Raw genomic sequence first — 27,248 nt, forward strand, 5'->3', positions numbered from 1 at the left:
TCCTCTGCCACTTTGGGAGATGCCAAGCTCCCATTCCACGGCAGAGAGAAAGGATGGAGGGTGCCAACCCCAGGTTTCATGGCTCAGCCCAAAAAGGGACTCCCAATTTAAATGACTCCCCAAATTAGCAATGCAGACAGCATCGAGCCTCGGAAGAAAAGATTGGCTGAGGAGGAGAGGTAAGAAAACATCACTATCTGCAGCCTCTTAATTGGTTCCTACGCACAAACACACCCAGCCCTGATCACATCTTGGGTGCTGGCACTGCCCAAACCTCAAATTATTGCAATCCAGGGAAGCCAGACACGAGGTATAAAACCTTCCTGGGGTGCATCTTCCCTCACTGCTCTGGCTCTGAGGCACAAGGACCAGCCATGAAGGCTTTTCTGGTGGCCCTGCTGGCTGCAGCCCTGTGTGTCCAGCAAGGTAAGGAGCTCTGCAGGCTGGGAGAGCCAGAGGAGAGGATGGTGAGGAGAAAACAAGGAGATAAATGAGGGACGAGAGGGGTTTGGCAGCTGTTGTTGCAGCTGCTGAGGTCTTGGTGTGGTGTTCATGGTGAGAAATATTTTGTGTGGTTGAGTCCTCGCTGCTGGGTGGGTTCCCTGTAACCCAGAGATGAATTCTGGTTTCTCCAACCATTCCCAGCTGAAGGCACGACCTGAAAAATGCTGTCAGGAACCAAGCAGGGCTCAGAGCTTTTCTTCCTTTGGTTTGATTTTTGTTGCTGAGTGAAACTCGAGGAGCTGTCGTGGCACCACATCTTCTGCCAGCATTTCCCTTCATTCCCCACAATTCCAATTAAGTAATGAGGCTGCTGGCAGATATTTGAAGTCCTCAGAGCTCTTTGTTCCTCAATTGGAAGAAGTGCTGTTAAGTGCCTGGGAGCCTGTTTGGAATGGGATGCACAAAGCTCTGCTCTTGTCCTGTTAAAAAGGAGGTGCAGCCCTACCTGGATAATTGTGGGGGAATATCCACTTGGGAAATCTTGGCTCTGGGCATGGATTTGCCAGCCCGAGGAGCACAATTTACACTGTTTAAGTTTGTTTCTGGCTGCATTTGCAAAATTCCAGCTAATGGAGGGTGGAGGGCAGACGCAGGAAAGGCTTTAGAGCAGCTCTAATGGCTCGAGCTGTTATTGTTTCCTGGCTGGAAGGGATTTTCCTGGGATCATTTAGGGAATATCAGCTCTTTCAGTTGCTCTCAGGCACGTGCTGAGGACTTGGCTCCATCTGCAGCAGGAAGTGGTTTGGGAAATTTGGCAGAAAAGCAGAGCAGGGAGAGCTCCAGGGTCTGTAAAATGCAATAATCCTCTCCAGGTATGAGTTTTGCTTTGTCTGCAAAGGGACAGGAACCTCCAGAGGAGAGGTGGGAGGCTGAAAATTCCCGAGGGATGGAGCAATAGTGAGAGATGAAAAGGAGAACTTAAACCCAGTTTGCAACAAGGCTGATTTTACCTCCTGCCACAGAGTTTGCAACACCTGGCACTGGAAAAGAGCAGAGAATCAGCAAATGATAAAATGGATTAGAAAGGACCTTAAAGGTCATCCTGTTCCATGGGCAGGCAACTTCCACTGTCCCAGGTTGTTCCAAACCCTCTCCAACTTTCCTTGAAGCATCTGGGAAGGTTTCAGAACAACCCAGTCCTGTGCTGAGGCACCCAGAGCTCCCCAGATCACTCTTTTTTTCTCCTCCTTGGGATAGTTAGAGACTAAAAGGACTCTCAGTTCTCTTTAAAAACTGCTTTTGGAATTGCTCAACAAATTTCATGGGCAGACTCAACCTCAGAGAAGAGTTTGAATCAAGAACAAACTTTGAAGGGTCACTGGGAGGGGTTTCCTTCCTAAAAGCAAGTCCAAGTTTCATTGGAAGGGGTGTTCTGTGAAAAAACAAAACAAAACAAAACAAAAAAAACAACAAACAAATTAAAAAAAAAGCCTTCCTGGGTTCAGAAAGTCAGGAAAAGTAGAACCAAGGAAATCTCAGCCTCATGGAGACCCCTCACTGGTTTATAACTTTTGTTCACCTTCCACCAAGAGCTCTTCACTGGGGGTGACAATGGAGCAGGATTTCCTGAGATCAGCCCAGCTGCCTCTGTTACCCCTGCCCCAAAATGAGAAGCATTTCTTGGAATTTTGGGCAGGAGGGAAACGATTTCCACCTTTTGTGTGAACTGTGAATACACCTCCGGGGAATAAGAAGGCACATCTATGTTCTAATGGCCAGCCTGGAAGTTTGATTCAATTTACTTCAGTTGTATCCAATAATATCCCATTTTTTTTTTCGGGCTCAGGGGACAGACCTAGCTCAGTTCTGAGGAAAAATATCATGGAGAACAGCTTGTGCCAGGTGCTGATAGCAATAATCCATCCATTGTCCAGGGCAGCCTCTCCCAGGGAACTCCCTTTACTGTGGTTCTCAGTAATTTGCCTGCCAGGGGCATCATTAGGCAATAATTAATTCATGTCTGGGCAGGGTTTTGCAGATGTAGGGTGAAAAATAATTAAAACTGACCTCTACAATTGGGTTGGTTCCTCCTCTCTTTACCAGGACTTTGTTTTTGGAGGTTGGTTTTCAACCAAGTCAATGTGGATGCTGGGGAGGAGAAAAAACCTCACCTGAAAATGCTGCTCAGGCTGAAAAAAAGTGAATTTAACCCCTTAAAAATCTCCAGCCCAGGAAGAAAACTTGGTTTGCTCTCTACATTTGTTTTCTCAGCTTCTTTAATCAAACCCAAACTTATTTCTCTTGCTGGGAAAAGTTGTTCACACCAGACTTTTCGCCTTGTATTTTCCAAGGCTTTTAGCACTTTTTTCCCCAGGAGGGAGTTGCTGGCAATCACTAATCTGTGTCGTGGTTTTTTTTTTTTTTTTTTTTTTTTTTTCCCAGCTTCTTCCTTGTTCTGCTACATCTGTGACAATGAACATTCCAACTGGAACTGCATGAAAACCTACAAGTGTGAGGACCATGAGAAATTCTGCACAACCACCTACAGCACTGCTGGAATTGGTGAGTCACAGGATCTGGAATTTATTTTTTTTCCCTCTAGAGACATTGCTGGGCAACATTTTTTTTTTTTTTTTTTTTTTTTTTGGGAATTGATGGAAATTGATGGTTTTGTTGGCAAGAAGTGATGATTTTGAGGTTTGTCTCAGTGTGATGAATGTGAATCCCTCAGTGGTGCTTTGAGTTAAAAAGGATCTTTGGGATCTTCTCATTCCAGGGACACCTCCCAGTATTCCAGGTTACTCCAACCTGGCTTTTGACACTTCTAGGGATGGAGAAGCCACAGTTTCTCTAAAAACCTGTGGAAAAGCTGGCTGGAACACCCAAATTTCAGGAGCATCCTCTGTAGTTTTAATCTGAGATATTTTGGGGTTGGAGAATAGAAAAGGGTTGGGTACCAATAACAAGGTTTAAAAATCTGGGAATGCACTGGGATTGCTGGAAAGCACAGAATCGTTTAGGTTGGGAAAGATTTCCAAGATGTTGAGGCCAAACTTTGACTGGCCACCACGTGGGCAACCAAATCAGAGATTTTAGCCAGTGTGGGCTTCAATCAAGGACTTCCCAGTGTCCCACATTTGATCCAGGACTTGTACATTCACACCCAGCCCTGTCAAATTCACACCCAGCCCCGTGAACTTTTATTTTGTAGAAAAATTAAGGAAATTGCAAATCTCCCTCCTCTGGGGAGCTCTTCCAGAAGAATCCTAAACCCCAGCTCTCCTTTCTTCCCCCTTCTCCACCAGGCAAGGACATGGGCTATCGCATCACCAAGAAATGCTCCGTGGACTGCCCCGAGACCAACGTGAATTTTGGGATGGCTGCTTACTCCACCAAGTGCTGCAAAACCTCCCTGTGCAACTTCAGTGGGGCCAACAGCATCAGGATCAACCACTCCATGATCCTGCTGGGCATCCTGGGGAGCCTCCTCTGTGTGCTCAGGGTGGGATTGTGAGCAGGGCTGGCAGAGGATGTCACCCCAAGTGACAAATCTCAGCCTTGTTTTATTCCAAGATGTTGCTTCAGATCCTATTTCCCCCTCCTGTTGTTTTATATTATTTTTTTTTCCCCTGGAAAAGCTCTTTTGATAGTGTGATAATTGTCAGGAAAAAAAATAATAAAGATTTGTGTTGTTCTAGAGTGTGTTTGTTGTATCCACACCAGGGCTAGCCTGAGAAATCAGCTCTGCTTCACATTGAATTCTTCTTTTTAGCACTTGGGAGTCATCTCCAGGCTGCCTTTGTTCCATCCAGCAGAGCCAGGTGATCTCCCAGATCCCTCTCAGATAAGGAATGGTGTCAGTCTGGAAAGGTCAGAGATGTTTGTGCTGTTCCCATTACAAAAATACTGGGAATTGTTTTGTAGGTGCTGAGACAGGACCAGGAATCTGGTCCTGCACTTGGATCTCTCTTTATTCAGGGAGATTGGATGAAACATGATTTAAAGGAGGAAAAAAAAAAAAAAAAGAGGAGGAATAAAGAGCACAATCCAATGGAATAAGGTGGGTTGTTTCAGCTTTGAAAAACAGGTAAAGGTCCCACCCCAAGATGCTGGAGATGCCCAAGGTAAGAAAGAATCTGTTCTCATGGAAAGGAGACCCTCGTGCCTGCTTGGAGATGCTGCTGAGGGATTGCTCCTGATTTTCCTGTGGGAAAAGGGACAGGAAGAGCCTGGGGGAGGTGATGGTGACTGGGGAGGTCTCTGCTCTGCCCCTTTCCAGGGTTTCTGCTGCATTTCCAGGCTTGAGGGTGGTGGGGATGGGATGGAGATCTCCTTCAGCTCTTGGAGGAGCAGAACTACAGCTGAAATAGGGAAATAAAATCATCTTGGAGAGTGTGGAAAAGTGCAGCAGTGGGTTTTGGGAGGGTCTTTATAGCAGCACCTGGAAAAAAGGCCCCCAGCCCTGTTTTATTTGAGGGGAATCTTGTGCTGGATTTGAGGGGAATCTGTTCTGGATTTAAAGGGAATCCTGTGTTGGATTTGAGAGCAATCCTGTGCTGGATTTGAAGGGAATCCTGTGATGGGTTTGAGAACAATCCTCAAGGATTTGAAGAGAATCCTGTGCTGAATTTGTGAGGAATCCTGTGCTGGATTTGGGGGGAATCCTGTGCTGGATTTGAGGGCAGTCCTCAAGGATTTGAATGGAATCCTGTGCTGGATTTGAGAGGAATCTGTGATGGATTTGAGAGGAATCTTGTGCTGGATTTGAGAACAATCCTCAAGGATTTGAAGGGAATGCTGTGATGGATTTGAAGGGAATTCTGTGATGGATTTGGGGGGAATCCTGTGCTGGATTTGAGAGCAATCCTGTGCTGGATTTGAAGGGAATCCTGTGCTGGATTTGAGAGGAATTTGTTCTGGATTTGGAGGGAATCCTATGTTGGATTTGAAGGGATTCCTGCTCCACCAGCACTACAAATTCCAGGTGTTCCCATGCAACGGGCAGAAACTGCAGTGCTGGGTGAAGGTTGTAAAGATGGGATTAGGTTTAATCATCCTATAAAGATTTAATTTCTGGTCAGGAAGGGTGTTCTGGAATTTATTTCAATGGGATAACTGAAGTGGAAGTGTTGTAGAATTTCTGAGGGGAATATTTTCACAGAAATTTGGGGCTTTGCATGTTTGTAAATCACTTTTCCCATCACTTTATGTTAATCGTTTCTGAGACACTTCTCAAAGCTTTCAGTCAACTTGAAGCTCCACATTTAGTAACAACATCTGAATTTCACAGCTACTTTTGCATTTCAGCACTTGTTTGATGAAAAGTGCATTTTCCCCCCAAAAGAAACAATTGTTTGCCCTTCTCATGTGACGATTTCAACCAGATTTAGAAAAGTAAAACATTCTCCTCCTTTCCTTCTCCACTCCACTGTGTCAAGGGAAATAAATCTTTCCACCTCACCTTCCACTTTCACCTCCAGTTAAATCCCCTGTTACTCTTCACAAAATCATCCTGAATTTCATGAATTCCAAATTCTTGTAAACTGGGATTTTATTTTCTCCTTTGCCTCAGTTCTTCTCGTGTCCTCTGTGTCCCTCCTGCCCTCCTTTCATTCTGTCACCTGGCCCTGTAGGGACAAAATATCAGAGGGCCATATGGACCAGCTGGAGGATTTCAGGAGCATCTCGTGGAAAATCTGTCAGGAATCCTGGAATTAAAACCTTTAAGAAATCCATTCTGTCCTCCTCCAAATCTCAGCAGCTTGTAGGAGACAGGAGATATTTTAGGGTTTGGCATGGATGAGATTTTGAGGTGAAAAAAAAAAAAAAAAAAAGCAGTGCCTGAGCTGCTATTTCTGAAGCTGTCAGGGGATGCTGTTGGACATAAATCCCAAGGTGAGATGGCTCTGGAGTGGAGCAGCATCTCCTTGGGATTGGAGCCCTCTGGATAGGCCCCAATAAACATGGATTTACCACTAAAAACTCATAAAATCTATTCTGGCTTGGGGAAAACAAACTGTTTTGCAATGTTTGGTGCTGGCAGGGAGGGAGCTTTGCTCTCCTGCTGCCTTGAGGAGGCTGATGGAGCCAAACCTCACCCTCCTCAGAGCTTTTCTGGCTAATTGCCACCTCTGCTCCAACTGAGTTTTGTGCTCTCTGCCTGTTGGGAAAGCCAAAATTTCCTCACCTTACTCATGCAAGGCTCCAGAGGGACAATGTTTACAAGTCCAATTTGGAGGTGTTGGAAAAACTGACATCACCTCAGGGACCTGGAGTGTTTTCCCAGTGAGAGGATGGCTGGAGGCGGGTCAGGTTGGAAACCTGGAATATTCCATGGGGGATGGGAATCTGAGTGAGCTGGAGGGAAGGGAAAAAGGGGATGAGGCAGATGGAGAGCAGCAAGGGGCAGAGGATTTGGGGCAGCTCCTGCTGGACTTTTCCTGGGATTGTGCCTGTGCTCCTGCGACCTGATGGCAAAAAGGCAACAGTGGGAGGGAAAAAAAAAAACCCCAGCCCTCAAGGAGATGGGAAAGGTTCTGATTTTATTCAGGGAAATGGGATGAAGCATGATTTAAAGGAAAAAAAAAATGGAGGAGTAAAGAGCACAATCTGAGAATCCAGTGGAATAATCCTGTTTGGCATTTCATAAAGTTTCTTTTCCTAAAGATTTAATGAGTTTAGATCATTGATCAGCCAACCCTTCCTTCTCCATGCTTTAATTGGTTTTTTTTTTTCTCCCTGCCTTTTTCTTTTTTTTTTTTTTTTTTTTTTTTTTTTTTTTTTTTTTTTTTTTTTTTTTTTTTTGTGAATTTGTGAAAATATTTCCAGCTTGTTCCATGCCATGGGAGTGGGTGTTATTTCTACTTTTTAACTTAAATGGTCGTTTTTCTTTGCTCTGTGGGATTTATTTTCTAATAAGATAACACTTTCTCCTCATAAAAAAAAAAATAATCCTAGAAATAGATCTGATTTTGAACTTAAAAAAGGAGACAGAGAATGATGCCTGGTCCCCTATGAAAAGCAATGGAAGGATTCTGCTTTTCTGATCTCACTGTCTTGACAATCCTGGGGAGACATTTGGGAGAGCTTTCCATCCCAAATTCAATTTTAAATTTAAATTCCCTCCATTTCCATATGTGCAAGGACACAATCTTGGAGGATGCAGCCTGCTCTGAGACCTGGAAAGAAAAACCTTATTCTTTCACAGGGAAAAATTGCTTTGTTTTTATGTTTTGTTTCCCTCCCTACACTCCTCCAGAATTAGAAACACTTGCAGAGTTCACGTCAGCTGGAGCAGCTGCGTTGTGAAACAAGCAGGAAAAGGAGAACTTGTGGGGAAAACCACACCCCTCTCCAATTTCCAAAAAAACCGCCCTTCTCCATCCACAAGCCCGGACACGCTGCTCCCTATTATCCATCATCTGACACAGCAGCCTCTGGTTATTATCTCGGGATCAAAGCAAACACTCCAGAGGTATAAAACCTGCCCTGCCTGAGCCCTGGTTGTTTTGGAGGCTCCCAGAGCTCTCAAAGGATGAAGCTGTTCCTCCTGGTCCTGCTCGGCATCGCCCTGTGCACGGAAAGGGGTGAGTCCCAAAAGGATTGCTTTGCACTGAGCCCTCCCAAAACTGGCATGCCTGAGATATCCAGGGTTTTGCACTGGGGTATGGCTGAGATATCCAAGATTTTGCAGTGTAGCATGGCTTCGATATTCCAAGATTTTGCCCTGTGGCATGGCTCAGATATCCAGGATTTTGCCCTGTGGCATGACTTTGATAGTCCAAGATTTTGCAGTGTAGCATGGCTGAGATATCCAAGATTTTGCCCTGTCATGGCTTTGATATCCAAGATTTTGCATTGTGGCATGGCTCAGATATCCAAGATTTTGCAGTGTAGCATGGCTGAAATATTCAGGATTTTGCCCTGTGTCATGGCTTTGATATTCCAGGATTTTGCAGTGTAGCATGGCTTTGATATTCCAAGATTTTGCAGTGTAGCATGGCTTTGATATTCCAAGATTTTGCACTGTGTCATGGCTTTGATATCCAAGATTTTGCCCTGTGGCATGACATTGATAGTCCAAGATTTTGCAGTGTAGCATGGCTGAGATATCCAAGATTTTGCATTGTGTCATGGCTTTGATATTCCAAGATTTTGCCCTGTGTCATGGCTTTGATATTCCTAGATTTTGCACTGTGTCATGGCTTTGATATCCAAGATTTTGCAGTGTGGCATGGCTGAAATATCCGAGATTTTGCACTGTGCCATGGCCATGGTATTCCAAGATTTTGCCCTGTGGCATGGCTTTGATATTCCAAGATTTTGCAGTGCGGATTCCAAGATTTTGCTGAAGCATTGTGAAGGAGTTATTCCAGGAGAAGGGGACAAGGGGCTGGAGTCCACCAGAAGCTGGGGGGATGATGAGGAGTGTGGTTGGGGGATGAGATTCCCCCCACAGATGATTCCTGCAGACCCAGCCCAGCCCTGGAATGGCTCAGAGCCAGCTGAGAGCCCTCCCTGGGAACAGGGATATCCACAAGGGATATCCAGGGCAGGGATGGGGAAATATGTGCAGTAAATATCTGGACTTTAAAGCCTGAGTTTTTGTTTTTTTTTAATTAGTTGCACCTCAAACCATCATTTCCTAAATTGACAGAGGTGGTTGAGCCACAGGAAGGTGCAATTCTGGCTCCTTGTTGCTTCCAGGTGCAACTTTGCTGATCACAGAAACCCCTAAGGTTTGGAAAAGACCTCTAAGATCATCTATTAGGAAAAAATTCCATCATGGAAAGGGTGGTGGAGTATCCAGGCTGCCCAGGGAAGTGGTGGGATCACATCCATGGAGTTGTTCAGAAATAAGTGGGTGTGGTGCTCAGAGCCAGGGTTTAGTGGTGGACTTGATGATCTTGGAGGTTTTTTTCCATCTTTAATGATTCCATGATTCCCTGCTGATTCCAGGTTTGGGATGGAGAGTCCCATTCTCATTCTGATAATTGTCTGGGGGATTTTTTGGGAGAGAACTGAGGAAGCTGCACCTCAATTTTCCTGGTTGGACTCTGCCAAGCACCATTCCTTGTGCTCCACTGCTCCTTGTCAGGCAGGGAACAGAAGGTGCAGCTGGAATATCCCTCTGTTTTAGGGAAATGTTGATTTCCTCAGCTCAGGGGGGACTTTTGCCTGTTTGCAAACTGAATTTTTCCCTGTAGGATTTGACCTGCAAATTCATTCTGGTCCTGGACTAACAGACCTCTTTGGCACCTACTTAATTTGAGGATGGAAATATTCCTATTGATGGATTCCACAGGCTTGAAACTTGGAATTGTGCTCAAGCTGAGGATGTTAAGGCAAATAAAAGAATCTTTTTCCTGCAGCTTTACTCACAGTTTTTTAAAAGATCAAGGAATGAGACAGCAAATTACTTGTAGAATGTTTCTCCTCAGTTAGAGCAGAGGTCTTGGTGGGTGTGGAGACATCCACAGGAGCCTGGATAAACTCAAGGTTTGCATCTGGAAGAAATAAAATTCCCTTCCCCTCTCAGCCCTCATTGCAACAGATACCTCAAAAAATGCAACAAAATTAAATTATTTTTCTGTAGCTTGACCAAAACTGTCCTCCCTGACTTCAGGGTGTGCCAGTTTAGGAGCCAATCCCAGAATCCTGGATTAATTGGTGAGTCAGAAATCTCTGGAGCACAGACAGAGCTTGAAAAATTCACCCTTGGATGATGCCTCCCCCTTCTCCTGCCAGGGAGGCTGCCAGGGCAACTGGAGTCAGAAAAAAGGTGGGGATGAAACAAAATTTGGGCATGTAACCAGCTCCACTGTTTCCTGCATCAGTTCAGGAAGTTTTACTGGGAATGGCCTTGGATTAAAGATGCTGCATTTATTAAGGATTAAGGTGAGCTCTGTGTCTGGAAAATCCAGTTTGGGGACTGAGTGTTTCTGTAAGCAAAGGGTGGTTCCCGGTGGGGTGGAGCTGAGATATTCCACATTGTATTCCACATTATATTCCATATTATATTCCATATAATAGAATTTTGCACAAGAAAAGAGAATGAAGTCAAACACTTCAGACAGGGATGATCTATAGGAGGGTCCCAGACATGAAAAAAGATAAATTTGGGCCTTAAAGGTCAGGACAATATCTAGGGCAAGGGGCAGGCAGGACAAATGGAGCTTCTGGAGTTGGGAATGACCACGATGGGAAGCAAATTGAAAAGTGGATATGAGGTCAAAGACAGCTGGGTGCCAAATCTGAGGATTTTGGAATGACATGGGAATGGTGGGAAGTGGGATCTGAGCTGGACAACAGAGGAGGAGCAGGGAACATGAGGACTGTGGAGCACAAGAGAAAAGGCCATGGGAAAGCAGGGGATGTTGGCTGGAGTGGGAAAAGAAGGCAGAGTTTCCACACAGGCAGAGGAAGAATAGAGACCTAAAAGGAAAACAGTGATCTTGTGGTCATGGGCTGAGCTGGAGCCAGATCTGGGCTGGCAGGACAATTAAGGAGCCTGTTTGGGCCAGAAGGGCTTGTCCAAGGTCAAACAAGGGCAGTGGTGAGGTTGGGACATTGCTGACAAAGGCACAAAGAAACCTGGGCAAGGGAGAGGAGTGAGGAAGAGGAAGAGCAAGGAAGGCAAAGCTAAAGGACAAAGCTGCTGCAAGAATTAGCTGGGCTCTAACTGCCAGCAGCCAGGGATATCCCAGAAATGAGGATGAGTTTAATCCCTGGAGGGTGACATTGCAGCCAGATAAACAGATGAGGAGGAAATTCCCCTTATCATGCAAAAAATCCTTCCCCAAGGATCTCTCTGCTCTCAGGGATGCTTCAGTTGAGTGCCAGCTGTTCTCACTCACTGATTTCAGCACAGCACTGTGCAGATGCAGAGTGTTCCAGATGTGCACGTTTTGTCAGCCATGGATGGCTGGGAAAAGGAATCTGCTGCAGCCAAGGCAGGGATTTGCTGAGCCTGGACTTTTACAGATTCAAGATTTTCCTCCTGGCACAGGAGAGCTCTGAAATTCAACCCAGATCATAGCAAGGTTTGGGTTGGAAGGGATCTTTAAAAAAACATCTCGTTCCAACCCCCTGCCATGGGCAGGGACACCTTCCACTATCCCAGGTTGCTCCAAACTTCATCCAGCCTGACCTTGGACATGTCCAGGGATGAGCCAGCCACAGATTCCCTGGTCCAGTGCCTCCACACAAGAACCAGTGGGCAGAAACTGAGGCTTGGAGGGACCAGGTTAGAAAGAAAACCACGCTCCAGGTGATGGGAGACTGGGCTGCTCTTCCCAAAAACACAGTGGAGGTTGATGGATTCAAGGAAGAGTCAACCAAATATCCAGAGGGAAGATCCCTGAGGGTTCCTAAATGTGCAAACCACAGCTGTGGCAGCAATTTGAGCTTCATCTAGCTCCTGGGGAGTCCTTGGGGCCAAGTTTAACCCAACCATGAAATTTTTGCCTGTGGCCACTGGGCTTGACAGATCCTCCATCCATCCCCAGTTTTGTGCTCCTAAGAATGTTCCTAGAGGTACATGATGGATGTTTTTGTGTTTCTTTTGCAGCTTCCTCCCTGACCTGCTTCTCCTGCAAAGATGCAACTTCCAACCTCCATTGTCTGGGCACCACCAAATGTGGGGAGAATGAGAAGTATTGTCTGACAACCTATTCCAGCTCAGGAACTGGTGAGTGTGGAGATTTCTCAAAGCCCTGAGGACAAGGTGGGGCTCAGGTGGGGCTGACAGCTCATCCTCCTCCCAGCTGGAGGCATTGTGGAGGAATTCATGAGGATTTTAGCACGAAGAGAACAAATCCTGGGAAGGTGGGAACACGGCACAGCCTGGGTTTGTTGCAACATATAAAACTTCTGATTAAACCAAATTAAAATGAAAGGCTGCTGATTAAACATTCTCAGGACAGGGAGATGCTGGTATAAAAATAATTATTTTTATTATCCCTGCACAAACTCCTTGTGTCCATTCCAAGCTCAAGTTTATGCCCACGAAGTGTTGGAAATGGAAAGGGCTGGAAGGAGCAATCCCAAGGGCACGGTGCCAACCTTTTGCAATCTCACATTGTACAAATAAGTCCCAAATTCTTGCCCTCAGCTGGCCCTGAAACCAGTGAAGGATTTGTAAAGCCTGGAGATGGTGTCCATAGGTCACACATACACAAATAATGATGGAATGTGACAAAACCCAAGGGGAAACCCAACGGCATCGAGTGCAGAACAACAAATTCCCCGCGGGATTGCACAGCCAGGCAGGTGATTGAAACCTGCAGTTAAAAAAAAAAAAAAATCCAAGATGAAAAACTGAACTTTCCCTGCTGTTTTCTCTCCCTCCCACTCCAGGCAGTGACAGGAGCCAACGAATCACCAAGAAATGTTCTGCATTTTGCCCAACAATTGACCTGAACATTGGCATCGCCGGAGTCGCCACCAGCTGCTGCGAGTCCTCCTTGTGCAACATCAGTGGGGCCAGCAGTGTGAAAACCAGCTCCACCATCCTCACCCTGGGGGTCCTGGCCAGCCTTGCCTGCATCCTCAGGATGGGGTTTTGAGGGTTTTTTTTTTTTTGGGGGGTGGGAAATAAGCTGCTTGGCTTTGCATGGCACGGTTCAAGCTGCAGTCTGTCAGGTGGGGAATGCTGCCCTGGACCTGCAACGTCACCTCCTGTCAGGAGGGTTTTTTTTTTTTTTGCTCTTTCCACGCTCTGATGACAACACAAAATGATGTTTTTGGAGAGAAAGGGCTAAAAATGGAGCCCTGCACGTGCAGAATGGCCCCATGTGCTCACCATCTCTCCTACTCCTGGCATTTATAACTCCATGTAATTTTTTGCCTTTCATTTTAAGCCCGGCCATTCTCTTGTGCCATTTTTTTTTCTCATTTTCCACTCAGTATAATTTTGCTCTGAGAAAGCCTTTAATATTCCACTTGTTAAACAGAAACTGGGCACAATAAAGTGTTATTTTATTCTATTGTGTGGCTTTGTGGTGTGGCACATTGGGCTGGATGTATCCATGTTATGGGATAGAGGCAGAGGCAAGTTGAATGGGAATAATGCTGAAATATATTAAAATTACTTTGCATTCACTTCAGGGAGCCTCTCTCCAGATTTTATTTTTCTGCACTGGCAGGAATGGAATTTTTGTGGCTCCATTTTGGAATAAGCTGAATTCTATTTAACTTCCTTTCTGTTCCTATCCTGGGGCAGCTGCCTGGAAGGAAACAGCTCTTGAGCTCTCCAGGAAACAGAAGGGACAAGGCAGGGCCTGACTGGAAGGGATTTGGAGCACTTTCTTTAAACTGGTTTAGGATCTCCCAGTGGAAATTCCTTTAGAAGCATTAGGATTATTTAGAAAAGGGAGGAAAGTATCTTGCATGGAGCTTAAAGGAAAACTGTAGGAAAAGACAGATGGTTTCTGGAGAGAAACCTGGAATTTTTCAGACTCAACTGTGAAAAAATATTAACACTGCAAATAAATCTTTTATGTTTGCTCATCAAGTTAAAATTGAAGGGACTCATTGCCTTGCTCTGACCTTCCTTGTGGATAATCTTAGGAATGAGAGGTTTTTCCTCACTGTGACCCTTCCTGGGAGGCTGAACTGGTTTCTCTTGGGATGAAGAAACTCTCCACAAGGATCATCCCAAGGAAGATCTCTCAGGGAACAGCTCACCTGGGTGCTGGGTGCAGCTCACCCAGCTGGTTTTCTGTCCCTAGACTCCTTGCACAGCTCCATGTGCTGCTCATTCTGATTGGAATTTTCTGGGATTAGAGGACAACAACCCTTGGAAACAACTCCATCCTTGTTCTCTACCTCAGCTTTGCAGAGGAAATGTGGGCTCATGGCTCCAGCTCACCCCAATCTGCTCTTCACCTTCTTCTTCACCTTCCTCCCATCCACATCCAACCCCAGCTCTGCATTCCCTGGTTGTTTTCTCTCCCAGATTTCCTCATTGGCTTCTTCCTCCAGTCTCACTCTGGGTTTTTCCATCCTTGCCTCAACTCATTATTTACTCCTTGGTGTAAATACAAGACTGGCCAAGGATACTTTGATTTTGGCCATGAGTCTCTCCATTGTCCCCAGAGGATTTCATTGCCTCTCCCAGCTGAGCTGGCTCCATCCATCTGCCCCATTTATTCTGCTCACCCTGCATCCCTTCCTGCCAAATTCAGGGAGATTCTAGTGACACAGATCCAAAAACCCCAAACAAGCTGATTCTGCCACCTTGGCTGGCCATATTCTGCCCCACACCCCTCTCCTAACATGGTGACAGCTGAACTAATTGGAATAACCTCCATCCCGTGCCATCCACAGGTTTAGGATTCCTTAAGGACAATGCCTGGCACAGGGAAAGGCCAAGATGGGGCTGGTACAGCCTCAGGTCTTGTTCTGCTGAGCTTGGGAGTCCAGACCTGCCCTTGGCAGCCAGGTTAAAGCATGGTCATGTCTTGAGCTGCCTGAACCTGGCAGGTGCCTTTGTTTTGGGATGGGAAGGATCCTGGCTTGGCAAAGGGGATGGAAGCACCCCTGGAGGGTTTCATGCCCTGGTTATGGCTGTGCATGGAGAAGTTATAAACAGCTCTGGGAATCCAGAAGTGCCATCCCTAAGGGAGCAGCTCCATCCTGGCTGGCTCCTTCTTGCCTGATTTCCCCCTGATCCCATCGGTTTTACCCTTAGTGCCCAACAAAGCTGACCCACATCCCATCACATATATGGAGGTGTGAGCAGCAATTTCCCTGAGGCACAGGAGGTCCCAAAACCAGGAGAGCTCCCGTGGTGAACCCTCCCCTTGGAATGTTGTGTAAGAGGAGAACTCTGCCAGCCTTCCTGAGAAATCCTGATTGGCACCACCCACGCAGGTGCTGCTCCCTAATTCCAAATCTTTCCATCACCTGGAGTTTCTGGTGCCTCCCATGGCTGCACACTCCTCACATGGAGGGTTGAGCTGCCCCATGAGCAGAGACATCTGTGATGCCTGCAGGGCTTTTGGGAAGGAGATGGGAATCTCATTCCAGTAGCTGGGATTGATCCAGGGAGGTAACTGGCTCTGTCTTCCTGTGGATTATATAAAACTCATTTTTCAGAGCTCTGAGTCACTGCACCAGGACCTGGATCAGCCAAGGAGGCTTTTCCCAGGCTAAAAGAGGCATCTGCAGGAGGTGCTGTAACTTTGGCCCTTCTTTTCCCTCTCTTGGAGCTTCCCCATCATTGGTTTTGTAGGATCTGTGCTGCTTTCTGCTCTCCTTTTCCTTGGCAACATGAAATTTCTCCCCTTTTTCCTGTTTTTTTTTTTTTTGCCCAGATCCAACACAGTGTCTCAATGCCAAAGCAAGAGACAGGATGGACACGAGATCAAAGCAACACCCTCACTTATTCTAAAAATCTTCTGGAAGCCATGGAAAGGGAGAAAAGCAACCCTTATTCCAGAGCTGACTGCTGTCACAGAGCCAGCTGATGGCTCCAATTTCATTCACCTTAATTTTCCTGTATGGGTAATGATAAAATTACTCCAGAGAGGTGACTCAGCTTCCTTGGGGATTTTTTTTTTTCCTAGTCTTCCTCAATCTTTCTCCTCACTTGGTGTCCCTTCTCCATACCATCCTCCAGACTGCAGGAGACACCCTCTCCATGCTGCATCCTTGAGTGATGCTTCTGAGTTTTGTAACCTGCCTATTGGGAAATAAATCTCTTTTCTATGCTCTCCATGCACCAGGAAGAGGGAATGCTCCAGCATTGGAGCCACAGTGCTAAGGAACACATTCATGTCCTGGAGACAGCTCCCAGAAAAAACAGAAAATCCCATTTCCCACCCACATTTCTCTGCTTAGTACATGTTTGTTGAATGTGCTGGGAATGTTTTAACCTTGCTGCTCCTTCAAAGTCAAAGTCAAAAAGTCAAAGTTGACTTGTGCTGATCCTATTCCCAGAAGATTCATTGGGAATAAATTGGAAAATCAACAAAGCCAGGTTGGATGAGGACAGAGGAAGTGTCCCTGCCCATGGCATGGGGCTGGGACAAGGTGATTTTTAAGGTCCCTTCCTACCAACCCAGTCTATGATTGATAGAAATCAACTGGAGCAGGGATATGGGAGGGGAATGGAATAAACACAAGTTTATGGGATAAATAAGACCAAAAATAAGGGGGAAAAAAAGGGTTCTTTCTTTCACCCTGACTGCAAAATGCCAGCAAGGAGCCACACCCACTAATGAGGGAGAAAAACCTGTTTATAAAACACTGGGGCAAAGAAGCAAGATGCCCTGTGTGGAGCACCAGGCTCAATTTGATCATCACCACATCCTCACTGACCTCAGCAACCTCCAAAACCCAGGGAATGTCTGCTTGGACTCTGGAATTCACCACCTGATGACATCAATTCAGGAGGGCCTGAAGAAAGTGCCAGAAAATCACATGGACCAGGAAATCATCCAGTGTTGGAATGATTCATGTTAGAAACAGACAAACATACCCTGCTGATGGCTACATGCAGGGGATTGCCTGTTAAGTTATGCCATAATTGCCAAAAAAAGCAGAGTTTGACAATATTTTCTTTCTGCTGTCCAGGACTAATCTTGTTTTAGAAGAAACTCTGTGGACTTGGCAGCTTGAGATCTTACAAGATGCATCTTGAAATGAGGGTCTCTATCCCAGACTGTCAGGAAGAGATTTTAAGGCATTCAGAGAAGAGGAGCAACACAGAGGAATAAAAGCAAAATGACTGATTTAAGAGGAGAAATTGAAAAAAAATGACACTTGGAGAGATGGCTCTTTCCAGAGCAGAGCTGCAATTCCAGGGTGCCAATTTGTGAGCTTGGAAATGGAGGCCTGATTTGGAGAAACTGTTGGGTGTGGAGAAAAGCAGCCCCTCTAAAAAGAATCCCTGGATAGCAGCAAAACTTCATTAAATCCAAATTGTACAAGGTATTTGAGGATTACATGCAGGAAAAAGAGCAAGCAGAGGGATTAACCAGAGGAAAACTGATAAAGAAATGAAGACTGACGTGAAAATTTGGGGAAAATCTTCTGTTTAATGAACCATTAGCTAATTTAATTTAGTGTAAAACACACTGATTTTGAGGTAAACCAGCTCAGCCAGCTCAGAGGTGCTGTTAAATAATTAAAGCCAATGAATGTTACAAACCCCGGAACATCACGTGCTGTCTGTGCAAAGGGACTAAAAAAAAAATTAATTCCTGGGATGATCTCCCTGTGCCTGCAGGCTCTGCTTTCATCAGGGAAGGGAAAGGAAAAAGGAAAAAAAAAGGAAAAAGAAAAAAAAAGGAAAAAGGAAAAAGGGGAAAGGGAGGGGAAGGGAAGGGAAGGGAAGGGAAGGGAAGGGAAGGGAAGGGAAGGGAAGGGAAGGGAAGGGAAGGGAAGGGAAGGGAGGGAAGGGAAGGGAAGGGAAGGGAAGGGAAAGGGAAGGGAAGGGAAGGGAAGGGAAGGGAAGGGAAGGGAAGGGAAGGGAAGGGAAGGGAAGGGAAGAAAAAAAAGGAAAAAGAGAAGAGAAGAGAAGAGAAGAGAGAAGAGAAGAGAAGAGAAGAGAAGAGAAGAGAAGAGAAGAGAAGAGAAGAGAAGAGAAGAGAAGAGAAGAGAAGAGAAGAGAGAGAAGAGAATAGAAGAGAAGAGAAGAGAAGAGAAGAGAAGAGAAGAGAAGAGAAGAGAAGAGAAGAGAAGAGAAGAGAAGAGAAGAGAAGAGAAGAGAAAAAGTAAGGAAGGAAAGGAAAAAATTCAGAGGAGAAAAGAACAGACTTCCCATCACTGACAGGACCAGAAGAGCCAGAGCAGCTCTGAAAGGGCTGAAAGGGCTGAAGGGCTTTTCCCCAAGGTGCAGCCTGCTCCAAGGGCTCTGCTGTGAACTCCCACAGGAACATCCCACACCCCAGGGCCAGCCCTGGGCTATAAAACCTGCCCTCAGAACAGCTCCCACTGCTGCTGCAGCATCTGCTGGAGATGAGGGCTCCCCTGCTCACCTTGCTGGCTGCTGTCCTCTCTGTGCAACAAGGTGAGCTGCTCCTGCTTAGCATGAGGATTAGGGGGACCATTTTCCACCTGGCAAAAACGTAGAGGGTTTGTCAGCAGCTTTGTGGTGCTGTCACCAATGTCCTTTGGCACCTTGATCAGTGATTTGATGCAGAAATAAGAATCTGGTGAATCCATTCTTCTTTCCGGTGCTGGAGCTCTGGTTAAATCCTCACTGAGGTTTTTGGGGTGTTCCAAAAGGAGGAAAGCTCAAAGTGATAGAAAACAAAATGTTTGGGATTTTTTTTTGTTTCTTAATCATTTCAGTTTTGGGGTATTTTAGAGACTTTTCTGTCCTGCTGCTTCCTCTCTTGCACGTGTCTTCCTAGAAAATGCAACACTGGGAAATTCTGTAGATTAAATCAGCGGCAGAGGTGAAAGAGCTTTTCATGTTCAAGGCATCCCTCTCCCAAAGGGAAGGCTGAGTGTTGTCCTCCTCCTGGGAATGAGGCACAAGTGTTGCTCCATCACTCCTGGCACGTGGGAATGATGACCAGAGTGCCAAAATTTCCCCCACACCTGACAGTTTCCCAGAAACCATGATACGAATCTGGTTGAGAAAGAGGCTTCTAATTAATCAATTATCACTGATGTATCAACCCCCTACTCCTACATCCTTTGGGAATGGTTCTCCTGGAAGAGCAGGACCTTCAGCCAGTTTTGGGTGCGGGAAAATGATTATTCAGTTATTTAAAAAAAAAAAAAAGGACTCAGTGCCCACAATTCCTGATTGAAACGACATAACATGGACAGAAGAGAAGAATTTTCAAAGGAAATGTTTTCAGTGTGAGCCAGGATGAGTTGGAAGCTCAGAGAGGTCCAGGATCACAGGTTCATGGTGGGATTCCTTACTGGTGACATTTGATACTGGCAGCAGATTCCCAGTGGATTTAAGGACAGGCTTTTACACAGCACCTTTCTGTGGCCTAGCTTAGATCCAGAATAAGAGATTGAAACTGTTTGGGCTAAAACTGGGACAAAGGAAAATGTGGAAATTGGGATTTGATCCTTCTCAGCTATCCTGGGTCTCATCCAAGACCCTAGTGATCAAATTTTGGTCAAAGCTCTTGATCTCTCAGCTGACCAAAGAGGGTATTTTGCCTTTTCCATCCATAAATTCACTGTTATGGATATTTTGTGTCCAGCAAAAATCATAAAGAGTCTTGATCCTTTTCATTGAATCACATTAAGGGTAGAAAAAAACTTCTAAGATCATCAAGTCCTTGCTGCAGTGTTGGACAAGACAAGGCAGATATTTGCTTAAGGTGTCCCTGAAAGTTTCCAAAAAGGAAGATTCCACAGCCTGGAATTGCTCAGAGACTCTCATCCCTTTAGGAATTTAGTTTTAATATCTCTTAGCATCTGTTTTTGTACTGTTCTTCTATATTTCCACCATGGGACACATAAAATATTTTATTAATTTCTTCTTTGCTGCTTCTTTTTTCTTGCATGAAGAAGATCCCTGTGACTTTCCTCAGTATATTCTCATTTTCAACAAGCTAAACCCTCCCAACCTCTTTTGACAAGGTTGCATTTCTGAGATCCTCTGACCTTTTCTCCTCCCTCTCCTCTGCTCCCTCTCCAAATGCTCTGCATAGTTTTGGAAGTGCTGTGAGAGATTTGGGCACCAGGGCTCCACTTTGTGTATCTTGCACATGACATTTCTGCCCCTGTCCCCTTGGGTGATGCCTGTGTCCATGGCTGGAATGTGTCCTGCTGTTGTCACTGTGGTTTTGAATTGAAACTGAACCAGTTTTTTGTCACCCTGCACTTAAATGTCTTAGGTTTTATCCATGGCAATTTATTTCTCTTTATTTAATTGCACCCACCCTTCTTTTTCACTCTTCTGTTGCATGCATCTGTCAAAATCACTTAAAATCACAGAATCATGGGATGGTTTGGGTTGAAAGGGAACCTTCAAGATCATCTCATTCCATGGGCAGGGACACCTTCCACCATCCCAGGTTTCTCCAAGCCCCATCCAACCTGGCCTTGGACACTTCCAGATATTGGGCAGCCACAGCTTCTCTGGGAATTCTATTCCAGGCCCTCCCCACCCTCACAGGGAAGAATTCCTTCCATTGCTCCAGCTGGTTTGACAAATAATCTTTGGGAATTACCCTCTGAGGGTGTTCTCATGTCTGGCTTTGCACCCATTCCCCAAAATTTCCAGCAGCTCTTGTTTCCTGGGCTTGCTCAAGGATGACATCCTTCAAGGTTATGCCAAAAATTCCTTAAAACCTCCTTGAACCTTCCCCTACTCTCCACATGAAAATTCAACTTGTAGAGGTGAATGAAGCAAAAAAGAAAAGCTGCACAGGATCATTAGTTGATGGTTTTTCCTTTTCTATCAAAAACTTCTTGTTTCATGGTGTGACCTCTGCTGTCCTTCCACTTTCTCACTGCCAACTTCTTATCAGGCAAAAGTGCACTCACAGGGACGTGTCCTTCAGCTGGTTCTGCCCTTTCCAGAGTGACAGACTTAGCAGGAACACAGCCAGCACTTGGCTTTGTTTCCCTCCAAAAATAATCTTTTTTTTTTAAAGGGGCTCCATCAGCAAACCCCTCTCTTTGCCCTGGGTGATTTCACGAGCTCTGATCTCAACCACCACTATAAAACCTTTCAATCTGCCCAGCTGGGGAGTGCTCTGTGCATATTTTGGGATGTTTTATCACTCAGATTATTTTTTTTTTCTCTCTTTCCTGTTTTGCTCCTTTCCAGTGGTCTGGAAAGCAGCACCACATTCTGGTTTTGAGGGCAGGCATGGATATTCTTGGAATACACAACTCATGGCTGTGTGACCTTCCTGCCAGTCATCTGCTACTGCTGCAGATGCAGGAATTATCCCACCAAATCTGCCTCTAGCACTTAAACCAAGCTTTTGGTTAAGATTTTCCACTCATTCCCAATTTTATGCTCAAAACAGGAGTTTGAATGAGCATCTGAGGGCTCTCACCAGATTTCCTGGAACTGAGGTCAGGGCAGTTCAGTGATGTTCAAGCACAAAAAAAAAGAGATGTGACAGCAATTTCTGAGCCAGATGAAAGAGAAGTAGGACACTGGGCACTGTCCACCTCCTTTAAACACTCTGGGCATCTTTAAATTCTCCCTGCCAAGCCCTGCCCAGGAGAAACCCTGAGCAGTAATTGGCAATTCCCATGGCTGAGCTGCTATGGCTCAGCAATAATCTCCTTCATAAAAGCCCCCAAATCCTTGAATTCCACTCACATCTCTGCTCCCAGGGATTGCAAACAGATCAATAATGCTCTGCAGCCTGAGCCAGAGGAGACAGAGAGGGATTTAGAGCTGCTGCCACGGGTCAGGAGATAAAGAAAGTCACTGGTCATTCCCACAAAAACATTCCTCAGGCTGTAATGAGGAAATGGAGATCTCTGCACTGGAGCTTTTGTGGTTTTTAAACTGTGCAATGTGCTTTTTTCCACCTTTTTTTTTTTCTCCCCTCTCCCAGTTTATCCATTCATGTGCTACACCTGCCAAGAGCAGGAGTCCAACAAGGAGTGTTTGACCATTTCCATGTGTGCCAAGGAGGACAAGCACTGTGTGACCATCAGGAAGGACGTTGGGACAAGTAGGTTTGGGGACAGCACCTTCTTTGTTTTGTAGGAGAGCAGTCCCAGGAATGGGATTCCATCCCAGAATGGGAACAGCAAAGTCTTGGCGTCCAACTTCCAGGAGACACTGACCTTACTGCAGTGTCCAGACACACTTGATATTCCTGCTGGAAATGAGGACACACACAGCAGCACCAGGCAGTGGATTCACACCTGCAGCTGTTTGTCCCTCCCAGAAATGTTTCCAGAAGTGTTTTGGTCAAATCTCACCATGGCTGATTCCCTGTGCCAAGCACAATCCTGAGGGCTCCTCAAAGATCTCTCATCCCAAATCTCAGGTCATGCAGAACATTCCCCCTGTGTTTATACTGTAGGAAAAACCAAACTGGTGGGAACAACCCAGCCTGAGCATCACTTCAGGCAGCCAGAACTGAAAGCCACAGGTGCTCATTCCATGGTAGGACTGACAAAACCTAATAACATGGAGCCCTGAGAAGTCCTGGTTGGGCTTGATGACCTTGAAGACCTTTTCCAACCTTAACAGTTCTAGGATTTTATGACATTTTGGCTGCCCCATCCCTGGAAGTGTCCAAGGCTAGGCTGGACAGGCCTCTGAGCATCCTGGTCTGGTGGGAGGTGTCCCTGCCCATGGATGATTTTTAAGGACCCTTCCAACCCAAACCATTCATGATTTTATGGTTAATTTAATGAAGTTTGCCTTGAGGATTAGTGCCTGGCCTTCCTTTACTCACCAACACAGATTTAGCCACAGAAACATTTAAACAATGATTTTTCACCCTCCTTTATCTCTTTTCCCCATCATTTTTTTCCCTGCACTAGAGCCCAACAAGCCTAAATACATCATCTCCAAGATGTGTTCTCCAACGTGTCCAGCAACAGACCAGCAACAAATCCAAAGCTCCCAGAACATTTCCTGCTGTGAGAAACCCCTGTGCAATGTGAATGGAGCCAGCAGCAGAAAAAGCAGCCATGGAATGATGTCCCTGGGTGTCCTGGCCAGTGCCACTTTCATCCTTGCATATGGATTGTGATGGGTTTGGAAGAGCTCCCCGTGATGGCTGAAATAAAAATGTTGTTCTGGGATAATTCCCACTCTCAAAGATTTGTGTTTTGTGGTTGAGCTTCCCCTGGGATTTTTGAGAGAGCCTGGCTGAGTCAGGTGCTGAACTCCCATTGATTTCCTGAGCCTGCTGGAATCTGAAGTGTCCCTAGACATCCAGCTCACCTAAGGAAACAGAGAAAATGGCCTTTTTGACATGTTCATTGCTGCTCTCAGGACATCCTTGAAGGCATAGTTTTGTCTCTTCCTCTCAAAGCTCTGTGAGGAATAACATCCCACCCTGGCTGGAACACAGGGAATGGCTCCACAGTTGTGTCAGCACGGGCAGATCAGTGAATTTTTTCACAGACAGTGAGTCTGGTTATCAAACATCTGTTTACAAACAAGCAGGTGGAAGTAAAGCTGATTTATGGCAGTGCTGTGGACATTTCTCCAGCATCAGTGGGGAGCAACTTCTGGCTCCTGAGGCTCTTTTTTCCCATTCCCATCTTGAAATGAGCATCTCTCATCAGGGAAAAGGGGGAAAGGCAGAGAGGGAAATGTGTGGCTGGGAGAGGAAAGGCAGAGGGAAGGTGGGAGGGAGAAGGGAAGGAAAGGTGGAACCTGCTGAGCTGGGAGCTGCTCTCACACTCCTCATGGACCTCATCCAGCTGGAAAAGAATCCCCATATCCATTCCCCTTTTTTGTTTTTTTTTTTTTTTTTTTTCAGGGCCAAAACAACCCCACTCAGCTGTCACCAACCCCTGTCACTCAGAGATTGTGAGAGGCTCTGCACAGCCCCACGTTCCTGGCAGAGAAACCATGGATTGTGTTGAGCTTTGTTTGTTTCCCCCATGCTCTCTGCTCCCTGAGGGGACACAGAAAAGCTCTGTAGGAAGCCTGGGGGTGTCACAGAGGAGAAAAAGGGCAGCCAGCCAGGGAATCACACAAACAGCTCAGAGCCTGGGCTGCAAGCTCCCATTCCTGGAAAACACATCAGAGAAAAAAAAAAAAAAAAAAAAAAAAAAAAGGAAAAGCTGGCAGCATCCCCAGCTCAGCTGTGTCCTGGGAGAAACCAGAGCTGGTCCAAACAATTGAAGGGTGTTTTTTCTTGTGGTTGTGTTTGATGGTTAAATGATATCTTTGCTTTTTCTGAAGCATTGCCCTGGGACTCTGCTGGGTTTTGGTTGCACATGTGGAAGGATGTGGATTTTTGAGGCATTTCACAGTGCCTGGATTTCAGAGCCACTGGTTTTCCAGGGGGATGAAAGATTCCACATCAGCTTCATGTTTTGTGCTTTGGATCTGGTGACTGGTTTTAAATACTTTTTCTAGATATTTTTTTTTTAATACTTTGTTTAAGGGATGGAGGGGAAATGGCCACCACAGTGCTAGGCAGGGAGAAGAGGACACTGACACTGAGCAGACTGGTGAGCTGTGTCTGCAGATGACAAATGTCCAAAGACCAAATTAACAGCAGAACCTGCTGAAAATTTTCTCTCACCAAAAACAACCTCAAAAGGGAAGGAAAATTAGGATGGAGAACAAAAAAAGGAAGGGCTGTGGTGGCTGTGCTGCATCCGAATTCCAGGAGCAAATCTTCCAGAAGTCCTCCATACCCTGCACAGCTTTTCCCTGCAGGACCTCAGGTGCTTTTAAAAAAACTCCAAGAAATTTGGGCTCCAGGTCAATCCTGTTACTGTTTTACCACCTGTATATTGGCAGGAGAAAAAGGAAATAGAAGGAGCAATTTATATCTCAACCAGTTTTGCTGGACATGAGAATGCAAAAACTTGGTGGGAGTCATCTGGAGAGGAAGGAATGAGTGGAAGTTTGAGATAAGTCCAGTGAGGGTGTCAGGAACCAGGATGGACACAGCTCAGGAGAGAACAGATCCTACCCAGATCTTTTGCAGATCCTTATTCCCAACTTTTTCCCCACTTTTCACTCGAAGTGCTGCCAGAAGGTCAAAGGAGAGTGGTTTCCTGGAATTGTGTACAAATTTAGAGGAGCCCTTTATTTTCCTGAAATTTCTAAATGCCAAATCAGCTGAATTAAGCAGGATTATTCCAAGAGACTCTTTGGAGGTGAAAGGATTGTGTTTAGCAGGATTTATTTGTCTTGTCCACCCACCTCATTCCTGGACTGAAAGCTCCTGATTGTAGGACATGGAAAAGTAAATCTGGAGGTGGGAATTCTGGATGGACTTTGCCATTCCCAGTGCTGATCCTCTGAGTGGAAAATCGCTGGAACTCTTCCAAATAAAGAAGAAAGAGGGACAATTTAAAACTCTCCCTGACTGGAGGTGAGGAATGGGCTGATTATGAGCTCACAGCTCATTTTCCACACTGCTCCTCCCTTTCCTGGGCTGGAGGAAGGTGCAGGTAGAAGATCCAGGCTCAGCTTTAGGCAAAGCCTAAATCTCCTTTTTTTCCCCCATGGATTGAATCAGCCCCATTCCCCTTTTCCAGTGTGAGGTTGGGGTGCTGGTGCTTTCCAGCAGAGAGGAATTCCAGGTGATTCCTGGAGCTTCATGTAGGATTTGTTTTCCAATCCCAGAGTCAGGAGTTGTGTTTGTGCTTCCATGTGTGGAGTAAGAGAGAAAACAGGTGTGGAGACACAACCACATCAAACACAGGAGCAAGAACCACTTTGCTGCCACAGATATTAATGAGATGAACTAATTAACACATCAAAAGTGAATAAAATTAGTGTTTTCGACACAAATATGCAAATCAGTGAGGGTTGCCAGCCAAAGTGGTGTCCAGGAAAATGGGGAAAAGAAATTCATCAAAGCTACTAAACCCAGCCTGTTCCTCCTGTTTCTGTGCAACTGGGAAATCTGGGTGTTTTGGGAGACTGGGTATCAACAAATCACATTTAGATTGAAAAAGAACTCCAAAATCCTTGAGTCCAACCTGTGATCAATCCCCAACCAGGCCAGAGCACTGAGTGCCACATCCAAAGCCTTTTTCCATGAAGAAATGTTTTAATAATCCATTATTATAAAGGGTGTTGGGTACTCTCTAGGGACACACTGAGCTGCCAACCCAGACTGGGAAAAAAAGCTCTGAAATAGATCATAAAAAAAACCCAAAACCAGTGTAGGGGCTATTGAGGAGGCAGGGATGATGAGCAAGAATTTTGTGACAGGTGGGTGATATCCCTCCCTGTGAAAAGATAAAATCTGTGAGGGTAAAAGTGGTACCTGTCACACAGCTCAGCCTCAATAAAGCTTTTGGCAAAAAAAAAAAAAAAAAAGCCAAGAAAACTCAGTTGGGCTGAAATCATGAGCAAATCACAGCCACCAATTTGCTGTCAGGCTGGAACAATCCATTAAAAGGCTCCTCTTGGCTCTGGGATGATGCAAAGTTTTAATTGCTGGTTTGGATGATGCATTAGACAATAAATCCACTGAGCTCACGGGTGATGAGCTGGGAGAATCTGCAAACAGGAGAATTCTGGGTGATTCCAGTTAATTTAAGTGGTGGGTTGAGAAAAAGAGGGTGTAATTTAGGAAGGACAAGCACAAAGCTCCCCAGTTAATGTGGCAGGAATATGGGATGAGGGAATCTCCCTTGCAGCAATCTGGCAGGAAAAGAAAATGTGCTGGATCACAAGTTTAACACGTGTCAAACTTTGGGAAAAAATGTGAAACAAAACCTTGTTGGAATTCTGCACTCCATAGAAAAGATCTTAACACTGGGAGGTGTAAACTGGGTGGGAACCTCCAAATGGAAGGCTCAGGCTGCTTTGTTCTTCCCACTTTTTGTGTTGGGGTTCACAGAGCAGCAAAAAGGATTTTAGACAGGATCAGGAGGAATTCCTGGCACCTAAAGGAGGGTGAAGAGCTGGAAAAGTGCCTCCAGAAGCAGCAGCTTCAGTGCCATAATTAGGATTCATCAAAGCGTGGGAAAACTCTGGTCTCAGCATCTCCTTTGTGGCTCCACTGGGGCTGGAGAATGAACTCATTCCTGGTTATTCTCATTCCCATTCCTGCTCCTCTCTGTCACCTTTCTGTCATTCCCATGTGGAGCTGGTTCCTTCCACCACAGGATTGGCTTTTGCTTTATCACAGAATTATGGAATGTTCTGGGTTGGAAGGGATCTCATTCCAACCACTCTGGCCACGAGCAGG

General features: G+C 45.6%; 3 protein-coding genes across 3 annotated transcripts; all 3 read left to right on the forward strand.

The window, feature by feature from the left end:
• The first annotated feature begins 216 nt into the window (after positions 1–216).
• On the forward strand, positions 217–3,987 carry LOC306799305 (lymphocyte antigen 6E-like). The gene is made up of 3 exons (XM_079300111.1): positions 217–426; positions 2,887–3,006; positions 3,750–3,987. Exons 1-3 carry the CDS (start codon positions 375–377, stop codon positions 3,956–3,958), a joined length of 381 nt encoding a protein of 126 aa, XP_079156237.1. The 5' UTR covers positions 217–374; the 3' UTR covers positions 3,959–3,987.
• Positions 3,988–7,753: 3,766 nt separating this feature from the next.
• On the forward strand, positions 7,754–13,430 carry LOC306800559 (lymphocyte antigen 6E-like). The gene is made up of 3 exons (XM_079302795.1): positions 7,754–8,030; positions 12,014–12,133; positions 12,802–13,430. Exons 1-3 carry the CDS (start codon positions 7,979–7,981, stop codon positions 13,008–13,010), a joined length of 381 nt encoding a protein of 126 aa, XP_079158921.1. The 5' UTR covers positions 7,754–7,978; the 3' UTR covers positions 13,011–13,430.
• A 4,912-nt stretch (positions 13,431–18,342) lies between these two features.
• LOC306799953 (lymphocyte antigen 6E-like) lies at positions 18,343–23,118 on the forward strand. Its single transcript, XM_079301620.1, has 3 exons — positions 18,343–18,460; positions 21,948–22,067; positions 22,891–23,118. The coding sequence occupies exons 1-3, from the start codon at positions 18,409–18,411 to the stop codon at positions 23,100–23,102; spliced, it is 384 nt and encodes a 127-aa protein (XP_079157746.1). The 5' UTR covers positions 18,343–18,408; the 3' UTR covers positions 23,103–23,118.
• Positions 23,119–27,248: the final 4,130 nt, after the last annotated feature.

The sequence above is a fragment of the Erithacus rubecula genome, assembly GCF_903797595.1.
Source record: "Erithacus rubecula genome assembly, chromosome: 3".
NCBI classification, from domain to species: Eukaryota; Metazoa; Chordata; class Aves; order Passeriformes; family Muscicapidae; genus Erithacus; species Erithacus rubecula.

Excerpts from the sequence above, each read along its gene's own strand:
- LOC306799305 (XM_079300111.1), top strand. The coding sequence starts at position 375 with ATGAAGGCTTTTCTGGTGGCCCTGCTGGCTGCAGCCCTGTGTGTCCAG. Across the intron at positions 427-2,886 it reads AGCCCTGTGTGTCCAGCAAG|CTTCTTCCTTGTTCTGCTAC; the intron begins GTAAGGAGCTCT and ends TTTTTTTCCCAG. Across the intron at positions 3,007-3,749 it reads CTACAGCACTGCTGGAATTG|GCAAGGACATGGGCTATCGC; the intron begins GTGAGTCACAGG and ends CTTCTCCACCAG.
- LOC306800559 (XM_079302795.1), top strand. The coding sequence starts at position 7,979 with ATGAAGCTGTTCCTCCTGGTCCTGCTCGGCATCGCCCTGTGCACGGAA. Across the intron at positions 8,031-12,013 it reads CGCCCTGTGCACGGAAAGGG|CTTCCTCCCTGACCTGCTTC; the intron begins GTGAGTCCCAAA and ends TTTCTTTTGCAG. Across the intron at positions 12,134-12,801 it reads CTATTCCAGCTCAGGAACTG|GCAGTGACAGGAGCCAACGA; the intron begins GTGAGTGTGGAG and ends CTCCCACTCCAG.
- LOC306799953 (XM_079301620.1), top strand. The coding sequence starts at position 18,409 with ATGAGGGCTCCCCTGCTCACCTTGCTGGCTGCTGTCCTCTCTGTGCAA. Across the intron at positions 18,461-21,947 it reads TGTCCTCTCTGTGCAACAAG|TTTATCCATTCATGTGCTAC; the intron begins GTGAGCTGCTCC and ends CCCCTCTCCCAG. Across the intron at positions 22,068-22,890 it reads CAGGAAGGACGTTGGGACAA|AGCCCAACAAGCCTAAATAC; the intron begins GTAGGTTTGGGG and ends TCCCTGCACTAG.